This window comes from Equus przewalskii, chromosome X, assembly GCF_037783145.1.
Source record: "Equus przewalskii isolate Varuska chromosome X, EquPr2, whole genome shotgun sequence".
NCBI lineage: Eukaryota > Metazoa > Chordata > Mammalia > Perissodactyla > Equidae > Equus > Equus przewalskii.
In genome coordinates this window covers 5500069-5514815 of record NC_091863.1, presented here as the reverse complement: position 1 = coordinate 5514815, position 14747 = coordinate 5500069, and the positions used below count along the sequence as shown (strand labels likewise).

Here is a 14747-nt window from a genome sequence, read left to right as displayed (position 1 = left end):
CCAAATATTTGGGGGTTAATGCATGAGTTACAGAGTAGAATCAACAAGCCAACAGAAAATGTTTCAGAGGGCATCAAATTCTCCAGTGTTGAGGACGGCAATGTGTATGTAATATATCAATACAGTATAAAAAAATCTCAAGACATGGCCCCAAATGGACAAAATATTGATATATGCTGTTTAACTGGAACATTTTTCCTTTGAACATTTTGTAAAGCAACAAGTACAGTATTTTTAGAATCATATCTGATCACATAACTTGAAGATAGTAAGATAAAACAAGTCACTGGGTTTGCAGAAATACACAGCTTTGTACTGGATTCGACTTGTCCCAACTCAGGTTCACCAAAGTTGCTCCTTTTATTTGTCCTTAAGCTCTCCCCAAAGTTTGTGGCCTTCAGTAAAACAAAAAAAGAAACGTTTTCAAAATGGAAACTTACTTGAAGAGCAGAAAAAGAAATGAACGGAAGCAAGATTTATTAAATTTTTTGTGGGCAAGGGGCGAGGCTGGTATTTGTATTACTTATTCATGCCTTGGAATTGTGTGGAATCTGGCTTATTTTCAGGGGGCTGGCCAGTCCTAGCTTATTATCTTTAGAAGCTCTGAAGATGATGATAACTCTTTACTGAGCATATATAATGTGTCTGCTAGAAATAAGAATCAAAATCCTGGAAAAACATTCCACTAAGCTTAGAACTTACCTGTTTGTAAACAACTTTTAAGCCCACTTAATTTATTTTCATGCTATGATGGCACATTGGCTAATTTACCTGTTGCTGCAGATGTCACCTTCTGTGCCACGGGAGAGCATTCTTGAGATACCTGTGCAGCAGTCTCCTTCGTGGCTGACTCTGGATTCCAATATATTCCCGTAGAAAGTGCAGATTCGTTCCTAAAGAAAAGTACTTCAGACTCCCAGAGACACAGCAGGCTGGGTCTGCTTCCCACTCGCTCTCTGGTGTTCACTGCGCTCAGCTGGGTGTTCCTCATCTCCCCTCCCCTCTAGACGAGGGGCCAGGAGCTCTGCCCGTCGCTGCCCTTTGCAGGTTTGCACACATCCTGCTCCACCAACCACAGCGGCTTCTACTCCTGACTCAGGTGACTCAGGGAAGGACTCGAGGCTTTTTTTTTAAAGATTGGCACCTGAATTAACCACTGTTGCCAATCTGTTTTTTTTTTCTTCTTTATCTCCCCAAATACCCCCGGTACATAGTGTATATCTTAGTTGCAGATCCTTCTAGTTGTGGCATGTGGGAGGCCACCTCAACGTGGCCTGAGAAGCGGTGCCATGTCTGCGCCCAGGATCCGAACCAGAGAAACCCTGGGCCGCCGCAGTGGAATGTGCGAACTTAACCACTCGGCCACTGGGCCAGCCCCTGGGGCTCCATCTTTCTTTAAATTCTTGTCTCATGTTTTCCACTAGTCCATGCTGCCGCCTGGCAGGGACCCCTACCCTTCCCCTGCAGGGTATCAGACAGACATGTACGTATGCATCTTTCATACATGTACATGCAGCTCTGGGAACTGTCAACCTGAATGGATAAGCAGCACAGACAAATATGAAAGAAACATGGTTACAAACTCGTCATACCCGTAAATGTCCTCTTTCCATGTGAGTGTAAAGCCATTTTCTAAGCCTCTTATTCCTCAGCAATTTAGCCTATTTTTCCGATTTATATTTAGTCACCATGTTATGGCAGGTAGCAATAACAGCACTCCAAAATGGGGAAAAAATACACTGCGAAAGATTATCTCCATTGTGTAAAAGACAAACACGTATAAACTAAGCCTATGTCTCAGAGCACCCTGAGTTAGCTTTTTTATATTTAAGGAACAATTAGGTTAGTACTGACAGCTTCACAGCACTGGCTGCGCTGCTGCCGGCTGGGAGATGCTGCTCGTGAAGGTTAGAGTTGGCCGCTTTGATACGGAATCACTAGGATCCCGTGGAATTTCAGAGATGTCTCCCGTGCCGTGGGAGTGCTTCACAACTGTAATTAGTCCCCACATGGACAGCGTCTCCTTTGTACTTTTCATAAAAGCCATGTTACACACACTTCACATACGTAGAGGAAAATATCCCTTTGGAATGTGATTTCATCTCCTGCCAATTTTTTATCCCTAATGAGATTTATTGCTAGCACATTCTCTTTCTCTTTCTCTAGGAAAATTATATAATTCTGCAAGACCTATCATTTTCCTGCAAATATAAGGTGACCGTCCAACCAACACGGCCAAAGGGCCGCTTGAAGGCGGAAACTGTTTTCTTTACCACGCCACCGTGCTCCGCTCTTAAGGGGAAAAGCCACAAGCACGTTAACTGCCCCGGTGAAGCAGGTACAGGCTGACCTCAGCTTCCAAGTGCGTGTCTGTGATGTTGGCAACACTTTGAAAACATTTCCAAACTACCTTTCACAAGACCCTAAAAACTAAATGTACCCCTCTTTCTAAATCGTAATATGGTGGCCCAGTTTGGGAGGTAATATATGTATGAATTTATGCATTATTTTAAAATTCTAACAGCATTGGAAAGACATCCTATGCTGGCAATATTATCCCTTTAGAAATGAAGCCAAAGGTTTCTATATATACTGCTTGTGCTTTGGCAGACTTTATGTAAATTGTTTATTTTTACCCCACCCCATTGCCATGTGAGTTATCTTTACACACTTTCCAAACTTCGTGTCTTTACCTTCCATTCCCTTTTTCTGCCAAAGCCCGTTTGCAGTGGAGACAACTATCCCTGGGCTTCTTAAATGCAGTTGCCTAAGCTCCTTCTAGTAACTTCTAAGAACTCTTCTAATAACTCCAGTGTCCACCCTTCTCATTGTAGTCATTTCTGATCTCAAAGAAATGGACAAGTCTTGCCAGATTGCAAAATTCTCTCTCTTCCTTTCATCCCTGAAGCAGGGATCTAAACATAATGCCCAAAGGATTGGAAGCACTTAGCACCAAGTTGCAGTGAGAGACTCCTGTTCAGGTACTACGCCCATAGGTCTAAGAGGTGCTGAAAGACTGAGGTCGGATTGCTTCTACCTTCCCTGTAGAATGGCTGCCCAAAATTCCCCAGGGGAACGTAAAACAGGTCCCACTGTCGCTCTTTCTCCGTTAGCCTGACCTGGTTTTCATCTTCCCGTTGCTCCAGGTCATGTTCTTTCCAAAGTACCAGCCAAGCCCGAGAACCTTTCTGCTTCATTCGTTGTCCAAGATGTTAACATCACGGGCCACTTTTCTTGGAAGATGGCCAAGGCCAACCTCTATCAGCCCATGACTGGCTTTCAAGTGACGTGGGCTGAGGTCACGACGGAGAGCAGACAGAACAGCTTGCCCAACAGCATCATTTCACAGTCCCAGATACTGCCTTCAGTAGGTGCCAACTCAGTTACGGTGTCCATGTTGCTCGTGTCCATTGCTCGTGTGTAATGACTGTCAGAGCTGGAGGTTTCTCATCCTGCATGCTGTACTGTTTAGTCTTATTTCTACATTTTCTTCTTCTGAATGTGTTATTTTGCAAGTCTCAACAACACATCACAAGTGTTGTTGTGACTAGAGTAAACTGTCATCTAGATTGATTTTGATTGCTGGAGCCAGCTCTTCAAGAGACCTTATCATGTCTTGTATACAAGCGATTTAACAGTTTTCTTCTGTCTTTGTTAACCCCAAGTCCCCCGGTCGGAGTAGACATGCCCTGTTTGAAGTGTTAAATTGGGGAAAAAAAACAGCTAAAAGAAGCTTGTTGTTTCTCTTCCTTTCCCCCTTCAAATTTGGCTAGAGCCCGTAATGAGTTGGCCTGTCTTCCAGGCCACTTAATTCCTTAGCTTGAAAAAAACCCATGTGTGGGCTTTCACCCTCTCTAAAAACGCCCTAGAATGTCCAACTCCTGTTCCAAAAAGAAAAAACAACAAACAAACCTTAAATCCCAGAAGGAAAAATTCCATGGAGTTAGAAAGTAGTTTTTCTATGAATATATTAAGTTTTATTGAGTTTTGAGAAGAATGTGTTGGCATAAAAATAAACATTTTCAGTTATGGGCATTGACAGATATTGTGTTTTAAGGAAAACAGTTGGCTCATTTACTGAAATTTGGATTATCAAGAATTCACATCACAAGATGTGCAGATGAAAACCTTAAGCCATGGGAAAGTCTTATGTTAAGGAATAAAAGATGAAATCCCAAGGGTGAGCCCTGAGAACTGGCACCTCGGCAGATTCTAACTCTGCCAAGGGCCTGAGGCTGCCAGGCATTGAGTAGGTGCCGAGAGGCTGTACACAGAGAACTCTAGCAAATTAGGAGCAACATTCTGCAGATAGACTGTGGCATTGAAATGAACCAAACACGCATTTATACAATATTCTCATACGGGGAAGAAACGGTCATAGACTATGTGTCCACTGTGTGTGTTTTTGAAGGTCACTGACCAGCATCTCCTTTTATGTAACTTCCTCAGGATCATTACGTCCTAACAGTGCCCAATCTGAGGCCATCCACCCTTTATCGCCTAGAAGTACAAGTGCTGACCACGGGAGGGGAAGGGCCAGCCACCATGAAAACCTTCCGGACCCCCGACCTCCCGCCGTCTGCAGCACACAGTGAGTGCCAGGGCACTGAGACCCCTGCCGTGTCTTGTGGACAGAGAGGAATGTCTTGGTGAAAAACGGAAATAAATAAATAGTTACCGATTGCTATGCAATAGGGAATTCCCTTTACCTGAAATTCTTCCTCCCTATTTGGATCTACTTATTGGATTTTATTCTGGCTACTGTCAGCGTGACTTGTACAGCTGATGCTGAATTGCTCTCCTCCCCTCCCTCCTACTCCCTCCCCCATCCATCCCTCCCTCCCTCCTTCCTTCCATTTATTTTCTACATAATGCATGCCTTTTCTTTGTCTTTTAAACCATAAGTATATATGGGGAAAAAAAATCATAATCTCATATCAACCTGAAATTTTTTTTAAAAATTAAGATTTTCAAATATGACAATATAGGAAATAATATTTTGCTAAGGAGCTTATCTTCCTATTACATATATTTTACTGTAATATATTACATGAATTTTCTTCATAATATGACCCAAATCAATCTACTTGATTTATTGCTAAATCAAGTAAAATGTTTTTAAAAATTGTCACCTGCTGTTTCAAAACAATGAGCCTTTGCTGATTTTTAAATTATGTACTTTATTTTTTTTCCAGCTTAACCTTAAAAAGCAGCATCTAAAGGTTTGTGTGTTGATAAGAAAATTGAGAAGTAATCCTAGTTTTACCTCTGATTTTTTTAAACGATGGCTCAAATTTGCCCCAATAACTTCTTATGCTTAGAATTTAAAGGAAAACAAACCCTCTCCCAGTGGGGGAGCTTGCTGGCCCTGTGTGTTTGTAAGCGGTGGGTGAATGCTTTCCTGGTAGTCCTCCACTGAAATTCTGTTCAATAAAAGTATTCATTAATTTTCAAAGTTTTTTTAGGAAATAAAAGGGATTATGGCTTGCTTAAATAATTGTAAGCTTAAGGCAAAGAGCTTGTCTTCGCTCGTGTTTTTATGGTTTTAGGGAAGGAGGGAAAAGCTGGAAGGGAGAGAGAGAATGAATGTCTGTACCTTCAGACTCAGAATAGGAAAGACGTGGATGTGGGAGGGAACCTTTGCCCGGCTCTAATGCTCACGCTACAAATAAATGTGCCCGTGCTGTTTATCCAGTACGTACAAAGCCATGTGACTGCTATGTATGTGCTGTCACTTCTTAGGACCCCATCTCAAACATCGTCATCCACATCATTACAAGCCTGCTCCAGAAAGATACTAAACAGCTCAAAAAGAGGTTCGAAATGGAGCAAATGGAAGGTGTCAGCTTGTGGGCCTTCAAGGACTGGACACGCATCCCTGCAGAAGCAGAAGGCCCCCCGCGGGACTTCACTCTCCTGTGTGACTTCAGCGCACTGAGTGCTTCTGTCCACCTCCGACGCATCTGGAAACCAGTGACTAACAGTGAACTGGTGAGGATGGGCACCAGCTTCCCATGAGACAATGAAGAATAGGCCTGTGTAACTGCAGATTCCGTTTCCACATCTGGTTTTGCTAATGTCTATTGAATTATTGCTGAACTGAGAGTTCCCTGAATTTGGAGCGGCAAATTCTCAAAACAAATTAGTGTAACAAATACACAGTTCATACACACATGAAGCATAAAGTTAAGGGATAAAACTTATTTTTTACTAAATGATTGATTTGATTTGCAAAATCAACTAAGATTGTACAGTTTTTAGGCCCTATTTACTCAGATCTTTCAAAAGATGATTTTTATCACATGCGAATTTTAACCAAAAATTTAACATGAAATATACTCATTAAATCTAAAAACGCTCCCACTTCAAGCACCTGAAGCTTCATTTTATACAAGGACAAGCAAGAGTCCAATCTGTGAATTATGATTGATGAAAGGCGTCCAAAGCAAGGTGGAGTTAGTGAATTAAGCTGCTATCCAGATTTTGCCTTGGAGAAATTTAAATTCTTTCCTAGGAATACTTTTTAATATTTCAAACTATAGTATAAGAGATTTCCCAGATATGTTATCTTTATATTTCCCCTTAATGTGGAAAACAGCTGCCTATACGCTTTGTTTACCATCTTCATGAATCGAAAAATTTACAAAGCGTCTTGCTTAAACTGACAGAATCCCAACTATTGAATATTTTCAATTCTTCCCTGCGGTTGGCCTTTTCCTTATCAAAGTAAGCTATTTGTATGCTAGAATATTCTCAGTAACGTGAAGAAGGGGCTTTGATCGATAGAAGACAGTGGTTTGCTTTTGAACAAGCTTTACTCTCAAATCTGTTCTATCCTGTTGTTTCGAAGATTTCCCAGCCTCCACTGCCCCCGCAGAGCATGAACTCAAGTCAAAACAAGTTATCAGTATATAGCGTTGCAGTGTCTATTGGGGCAACTTAAACACAGAAACGTTTGGTTTAATATACTTTTTTGTTGAGGAATACCCATATATATGTTCAAAATATGCATATGTGTGTCGTTATACTCCTAAGTGTGTGTGTCTATGTTCACATACATGGACATGCGTATACCTTGAGGATGAATGACTGAAGACACTGTTTTCACAGCTCACCACTGGCGGATAAACACAGTTCTAAAAGGTCATAAGGATAATATCTTTTCCCCATCAGTGGTGATTCTATGAGAAAAGAGCAATGTATCAAAATTAAACATTTTTTTTAAAGGACTTCCTCTTGTCGTTATCTACACGAGTAGCACCCTTATTCTTGGGTTTGAAGGTGGGACTTGTCGTTTTGTTGTTTCCGGAAAGCCTGCGGATGCCCTGACCAGTCCTGGGAAGAGCGGATGGCTCAGGACTCCTTCACTTCCTGGAGTTTTGCAGCAGTGTCTAAAAGCAGATGCGATATAAAAGGGAGAGAAACTATTTTATTATTATATCGATGCATTTCTTTAGGAAACACAGCCCCAAAGCATGGATACCTGATAATGGATATTGAAAACTGTCTCCTGTGTATTAAAATATTTAAACAGTTGATAGTGCAGGCAGCGTTTTGCAGCTTTGCACAAGTGACATAAATGGGAAATCTCAGAATGGAAGTTCTCGCTGGTTCCAGATGGTTTTCTGCAGCCCTTAGCTAACGTGGTCTGGGATGGGCTTATTGCCATGTGTTGTGAAGTCCCCTGGTTCCAAGAATGATATATTTTGAATGGAGAGAACGGGAAACAGCCTTCATTTAAAACGCCCCCGCGCTTGAGCAGACACCAGAGAGCCTTCTCTGAAACTGTGGTTTATTCCCGTGCCATTACCAGCATCTGAATTTCAAATTCTTAAACTTTCAAAAATCAAGACTTCTAATTATCGGCTACAAGTTTATCTTTTACCTTAATTTGTCATGAACAAATCCTAATATTTGTGCCAGCAAATTTTTGTACCATTATATAGTTTAAAATGCAGGAATATATACATAGATACAAAATATTATTATTATATAAATTTAATTGTATAAAATTTAATTATGTTTCTTTTGTCTGGGTAATAGACATTGAGCAAATATATTTTTAGTTCAATGAAGGTTCTAAAGCTTACACCTTCCTTAAAAAATCTAAAGCAGCTCTAAGGAGCATGTAATTTTGCTATAATAATTTAGATTTTATTAGTATTATTGGAAGAAAAATATTAATTAGGCAATAAAACATGAGTTTCTTTTATGAATTTCAATAATCTCCAATAATCAAATGAGCAAAAATATAATTACAATTTTTTTATTTTTAAAAATGAGTGCCCTCATAAACGGATAAAATCTATGTTTTTTTAGAAAAAAATCTAAAACTTTTTGAAGCAGTTAATTCTCTGTTTTATTGAAATTAGATGTATTTCTCTCATTTGAGAAAAAGTATATTCGGTGATAGTATTTACTCTTTAAAAAACTGAGCTCATCAAAACTGCCAAGTTGTCAAATCCAGGTGGCCAACTCGAGACGCCCTGAGCTACATGCCTTCTCTTCATTGACAGCGTTCGCTCTCTGATGAGGAATGCATCTGCGCTATCCGCAAAAATCGCTGAAACTCATGCAGTGATTTTTATAAACAAACGAGTGTCCTTTCAAGTCATTCATTGTTTGAATATGACATATTAGAGACGATAAAGTGCATGACAGGTAATTTTTTCCAGTGTTTATTAAACAAAGTTCAAAGTTTAAAAATACATTTATATCCCTGAAACTTAAAAGAGCGTGCAGCCAAGTCTCGGGACCAGGTTTTCTCCACCTCAGCACTGTTGACTTTAGGGACCGGATCATTCTCTGGGATGGGGACTGTCCTGTCCACTGGGGGATGTTGAGCAGCCTCCCTGGTCTCCACCCACTCGATACCAGGAGCACCTCCCCTAAGGTGTGACACCCACAAGTTCTGCAGACATGGCCAACTACCCCTGGGGGATAAAGGCCCCCCCGCTCAGAATCTGCATCGTAGAGTGATCTTTACTGAATAGATGAAAATTTGGCCTGTATAAGGAGTGGAGTCAATTGCAAAAGTAAGCCCCAGGGACTGAGGAACAGCTGGGAAGTTGCTACATTTGATTTCAAAGCCCTAAATAGTGTCTTTTATGTCCACTGAAAAACTTGTTTAAAAGACTGAATTTTGACTTGTGTCTGTATCATGCAAGTACAGATATTAATTTTGTCTTACATGTCAGTCAACATCACTTGTGATAATGACATGTTTATTTAATGCCCTTAAATGTACCATGGATTTCCTCAACTTTACTCCTTCCCGTGTTTGCAAATATCTCTGAATCTTGTTACACAAACTTTACATTGTAGCCAGAACACAAAAGCTAAATATGTGTGCATGTACTTTGAAATTCATCTAAAATATAAATGCATAAAGGTGGTGACCCTTACCTATGGTTTTGCATGGCCGGACTCAGTTTTTACCTCTACTGAGTATTTTAGCAAGTTATCCCATTTACAGAGTGATTAACAGAGGTGTCTATGTAAAGTTATTATTTTTCCTTTACTTAATGATATTGTAGTGTGCAGATAACAGAACTGCTATCTTCTCATCCAGATGCTCTCTAGAAATCATGTCCCTTAGAGTGGTTGCTTAAAGTCAATATTTATTTATGTATGTAATAAAAAAAGATTTTTGTGTCTGTCTGTCATGTTATTTAGAGAAAAGTAATCTTGTAAAGAAAAAGCATTTTGTAAAAAACAAAAAAGTATTGTAAATAGTCTGATATTCTGTGACTCATTATTTTCATGTTAGAGTTTGTACATACTGATTCAGTAATAAAGTATCGTTAAACCTGCCTAGCAGACTAGACTCATTTATTTCCTAAAAAAGTCTTTTTTTTAATTTAAGAAGAAAAATTTGCAGTTTCCTATGCCACCACAGAGATTCAAAACCCTAACTTTCCGTGTCAGTGTGAATGGAATTCAAGGTCTGGTCAATGTAACAAGACAGTGCTTCCTCCTCATGAAAGTATTTTGGAGTTTGACAATCAAGGCTGCAGAGATTTTCCTTAATATTTGCAGCTGTTGCTCGTGATGGTTTGGGTGGCGTTATTTATCAATAGTCTGCGATTTTGAATTGCGCCCCCCAGATGTATCCATAAAATGCTGGATATATGTAGTGCGAATAAACGTTCATTCATATCTCTGGCTTTCAACACCATGTTCTGTGTTGAAGGCTTCGAGTCTCCAATATCCAAGAGTTCTGCGAAGTTAGTACGTTTCCCACTTAGACATGCGGTGGACCCATCGCATATCCACGATGAATGAGAAGAATGCCGTCCCATAAAGCGTGGGAAGTAGTGGTGCTATCCAGGGGAACCTGGATCATTTTCTTCTCCAGAAAGTCACTTATTATTTATCTATGCATTTAGTCAACAAACATTTCCTTAGTTTCTGCTGGGTGCCTGGTCCCGTTCTAGAGGTGGGACGTTGACCAAGAAAGGCCAGCTCCCTGTTTTCATGGATTCTTCATTCTAGCGGGAAGACATGGGTGATAAATAAGAAAGAGTACCAAATGTGAGAAGCCAGGTGGTGGGAAGTACTGTGGTGAGGAGGAAACAGCATTGCATTAGGGAGTGGCTGTGAGGTTCCTGAAGAGCAAGGTGCTCAGTCGAGACTGCACTGTGGCATTGACAGCTCAACTAAGACCTGAGCAGTAGGAAGAAGCCAACATAGGATGGAAGGGGACTGTGGGGGGTGGGGGTGGGGGGGTGCATCTGTACCAAGAAATTTGGAGTCTCATCGAGCATTTTTAAAGAACACTCTGGCTGCTGTGGGTGCAAGGGATTGTGAAAAGACAAATGTGGGAGCAGAAGATCAGCAGGAGACCATGGTCTTTGTCCAGGTGAAGACCAGAGAGTGGATTAAAACGCAGTGGTCACGGTGGACGTGGAGAGAAGCCAACAGACTGAGGATACGTTTTGGAAGTTGAGTCGACGGGACTTGTATGTGTATCGTATTCCAAAGGCAGGAATAGAGTTGCCTCTTAGGTTTGAGGTTGGGGTTACTGAGCGTCTTCTGGGGCCACTTATCTTTCCTTTCTTGTTTTGTAGTCTCTCCTTAAAAATGATGACATTTTCCTGTCAAAAATCACTTAAACGTTTGTTTTGTGTTCCTTGATAATCAGAAGCCATTACATGTAGAGATATTGTTCTAGTCGGCGCTCAGTAATTTTCAAACAATGGATAGATCCAGAACAATATTAATAATATCACTTAAGAATCCAGACACAAAAGTCACATTTGGGAAGACTGCATTTTTATTAAGTGTCGAGAAGAGGTAAATCCACAGAGACAGAAAGGAGATTGGTGGCTGCTGGGGCTGGAGGAAGGAGAGAACAGGGATGGCCTGCCTCATGGCTCTGGAGTTAGTGATGAAAACGTCTGGAACTAGACAAAGGGGATGATTGCACAACATTGTGACGGTACTAAATGCCACGGAATTGGACACTTGAAAATGGTTCATTTTATCTTATGTGACTCTTACTGCAATAGAAAAAAATTATTAGCAATACCACCTAATTTCCAAATACAAGCACAGGTATATATCATATTCAATTTTAATGCAAATGCAGCTTAATGGCTCTCACCAGTGGCAGGAAGTTCCTGTCTTTATTGGTGGTGTAAATTATCCCTCTGACTTTCAAATGAGAAGTAAGCAAAAATGATGCCAGAGAAAGAATTTTACTGGCCTTGATCTTGACTAGGAAGTGTCTGAGAAGTGGGTTTTATTCCAGGCTCCTCCTGAGTATAGCATATCATATCACAGATGATGCCATGCCTCAAGTTGGCTGCTGCAGCCGCCCTCCCTGCCTGAGCCCCCACGCCAGCTGCCTGAGCCACTGTCGCCACTGAGGCCTCTCCCCCTCCCCAGTCTCCTCCTGCCTTCCCCAACAGCTGCATGGCCACTGCACCTCCAACTGGTCCTCCATCCTCTGTTCTATCCACTCCTTCAAAGAGCAGGACTGTGGGCTCCTGACCCAGACATCAGGCTTAAAACTAACAAGAAAAACTCTTGGCTTTGGCCACATTCTTTTACTCCTTGAGCTACATGAGAGGGTCCACAGGTTTTAGGATGAGTGGAATGCCATGGCAGGGACCCAAAACGCAATGAATAGTTTTTGCGTTGTTTCCTTTGGGGAGATGTTTTCACACAGATGTGTCTTGAAGACGTGACTTTGTTATAAATTGGAGAACACTTTTATGTAAACCAGCCATTTGTGGAACATGCCATTTAAGGAGAGCTAGCTGTGGGTGACCAAGAAAATGTTTAAAAGAGTAAGGATTGGGCAACTCTTGTGCCATGACACAGGGAGAGTGCCTGCCGTTTCTCCGCCTCGGTTTTCCTCATCAAAGTGAGAGTTCCACCATTTCATGGTAACCACGAAGATTAGGTTTAATTATTTAGAAGTGCTTTCAAAATTCCAAAGTGTGTGTGTGTGTGTGTGTCTAAAAATGTCAGATAAGTAGGGATTGCAATCTCTAAAACAATTTAGTGCAACTAATAGGAAAGCGCAGTGTTATATTTGCACCAACACTTTCTGACATCCAATCCCTGGGAGTGATGGAATGTATTTTAGAAGACGGTGAGGAAGTGAGCAGTTCATGTAAGATCTTCGTAAGGAAACATTCTGATCTATAGATAATACGGTAAGAGGAACTTGGAAAAGCAAAGACTAAGAATGAAAAAATTTAGAATTAAGAGATAAATGGTAAATGAGAAAAGCAAGCAGAAGTGCTAAGTGAACTATAAAGGGTGGAGAGAGTTAGGGGGGTGAGGAAGCAAGCGAGACCGCGACACTGAGAACACAAATACTGAAGACGACAGTTCCTGTACGTAATAACGAAGAGTCAGAGATCTGATTCAGGTGCCCAGCAAGTTTTAAAATGGCAACACACCAGAGGAACTGTTGCTGGGGGGCAGAAGTTTGCAGCATAGGAACTTGAAGTAGGCTGGGAACTAGGGACTGAGGAAGAACAGCGTGCAGTCCAGCTCTCCATGGGTAGGAGTTGGCTTTATCAACCTTAAATGCAAATCCACGCCCTCATGGTTTGCCAATCTGTTTGAAGGAGTCATCTTTTTTCTCTTTATTCTGAATAAATTGTACATTCACACGCAATTGTAAGAAATAATAAAGAGATTATTATCCTGGACCTTCACCCAGTTTCCCTCAATAATAACATCTCCCAAAACTACAGCACAATATTAAAAGCAGGAAGTTGACATTGGCACCGTCCATAGAACTTATTCAGATTTCACTGGTTTTACATACACACACTTGTGTGTGTGTGTGTGTGTGTGTGTTTAGTTCTATGCAATTTTATCACATATGTGCATGCCATTGTGTTTTAAGCAAAAGAACATCTAAAAGACGCAATTACTTTAAAAAATTAGTTTTGAGGAATTATGTTTTTTGCACATTTCCCTAAAGCTGAATGCCATTTATTTTATGCTGAATTTAACTTTAATGCCATAGAACTAATCAACTCAATATGCATTTGATACTGTCTTGTATTTCAGTCAATGAGTTGTTTTCATAAAATGGCTGCATGCCTAACAAGTCTGTCTAGAAAAATCTGTCTTATCCAATGAAACTAAATTTACGTGTAAGTAAAATCTATTGATTTGAAAAGTCATTGCACGGACTGAGAGTAATTCAGGTGCATATTTATGGTCTAGAAGTGAATTGAAGGGAGAAAAAAAGAGTAAATTCATTGCAGTTCAGAAACTTAAATATTGCCCCAAAGAGGAAAGAGATTCAAGTTTCAGATTAATGTAACAGTTAAAGACTGAGTTCTGAACAATCGCCTCTGATTGTTAGCGTGACCCTGGATCAGATGCTCTCAAAACTGGCTGCCTATTAGAATCCCCGGGGGAGCTTTTAAGAAGACCAGTGTCTTCCAGCACCTTCAGATCTGGAGTGAAGTGTGGACATCAGGGCTTTCTTTAAGGGTCCCCAGGTAATTCTAATGTGTGCCCGTGTTGAGAACCACTCCTCCAGACCGTGATGTTGAATGGGAGATATAATAAACATCCCTGCTTGCAGAGCTGAAGAAGTAAAAAGTCATATTGAAGCATCCCATTTTGCTTACAGTGGAGTGAACTGAAGTTTTCTCCTCCACTTTATGCTTGATTAAATTATACATAAAGATATAGGTGCAGATATGAAAATGCGTGTAAAATACACACGTGCAGATAGATACAGGTAACCTATAGATAGACATCTCCCATTCAGTCTTCTTTTGGGTGTAATTGGGAATTTGTTGTGGCAAATATTAATAAAGCATAGGGCCAAATACAGTTTTGTATATTCTAGTGTGTGGTTAGTAGAAATTACATCTCTTTCCTGGCATTGTGAAATAGCGTTCAGAGAGGCAGCTTGTAGTGATTTAAATGTAGTCAAAGACAGCCAATTCGCATCCATCAGTCGGTATGCTTATAGCACCAGATTACGTGCAAGCCAGAACTGAGCCTGACTGACCTTTTCTTCCCAGATATCTCCTTCCTCATCTCAAACAACAGCCCATCAAATGCAATTGGGTTCATTATAAATAATGGAAACCATCCCTCTTTCCATTGCTGAGTGGCCCTGCTTGGTGTTGTACCGGGTCAATCGTAGGCCCTGTTAGTAGTTTACTAGAGGAACAGCTAATAGAATTCACCTCTAGAGCTAACATTTACCGAGGGCCCACTCATTGTATCCCTTGGCTCAGTGTGTTATTTGCATTAGG

General features: G+C 40.8%; 1 protein-coding gene across 1 annotated transcript in view; it reads left to right on the top strand.

Annotated features, from left to right (window-relative positions):
• Positions 1-9812, top strand: part of ANOS1 (anosmin 1) — a 180994-nt gene extending 171182 nt beyond the window's left edge. The window contains exons 11-14 of the mRNA XM_070606649.1: positions 2167-2338; positions 3147-3367; positions 4450-4591; positions 5743-9812. Of these exons, the coding sequence (XP_070462750.1) occupies positions 2167-2338; positions 3147-3367; positions 4450-4591; positions 5743-5801 (594 nt within the window). The 3' untranslated portion in view covers positions 5802-9812. The remainder of the gene's footprint in view (positions 1-2166; positions 2339-3146; positions 3368-4449; positions 4592-5742) is intronic.
• Positions 9813-14747: the final 4935 nt, after the last annotated feature.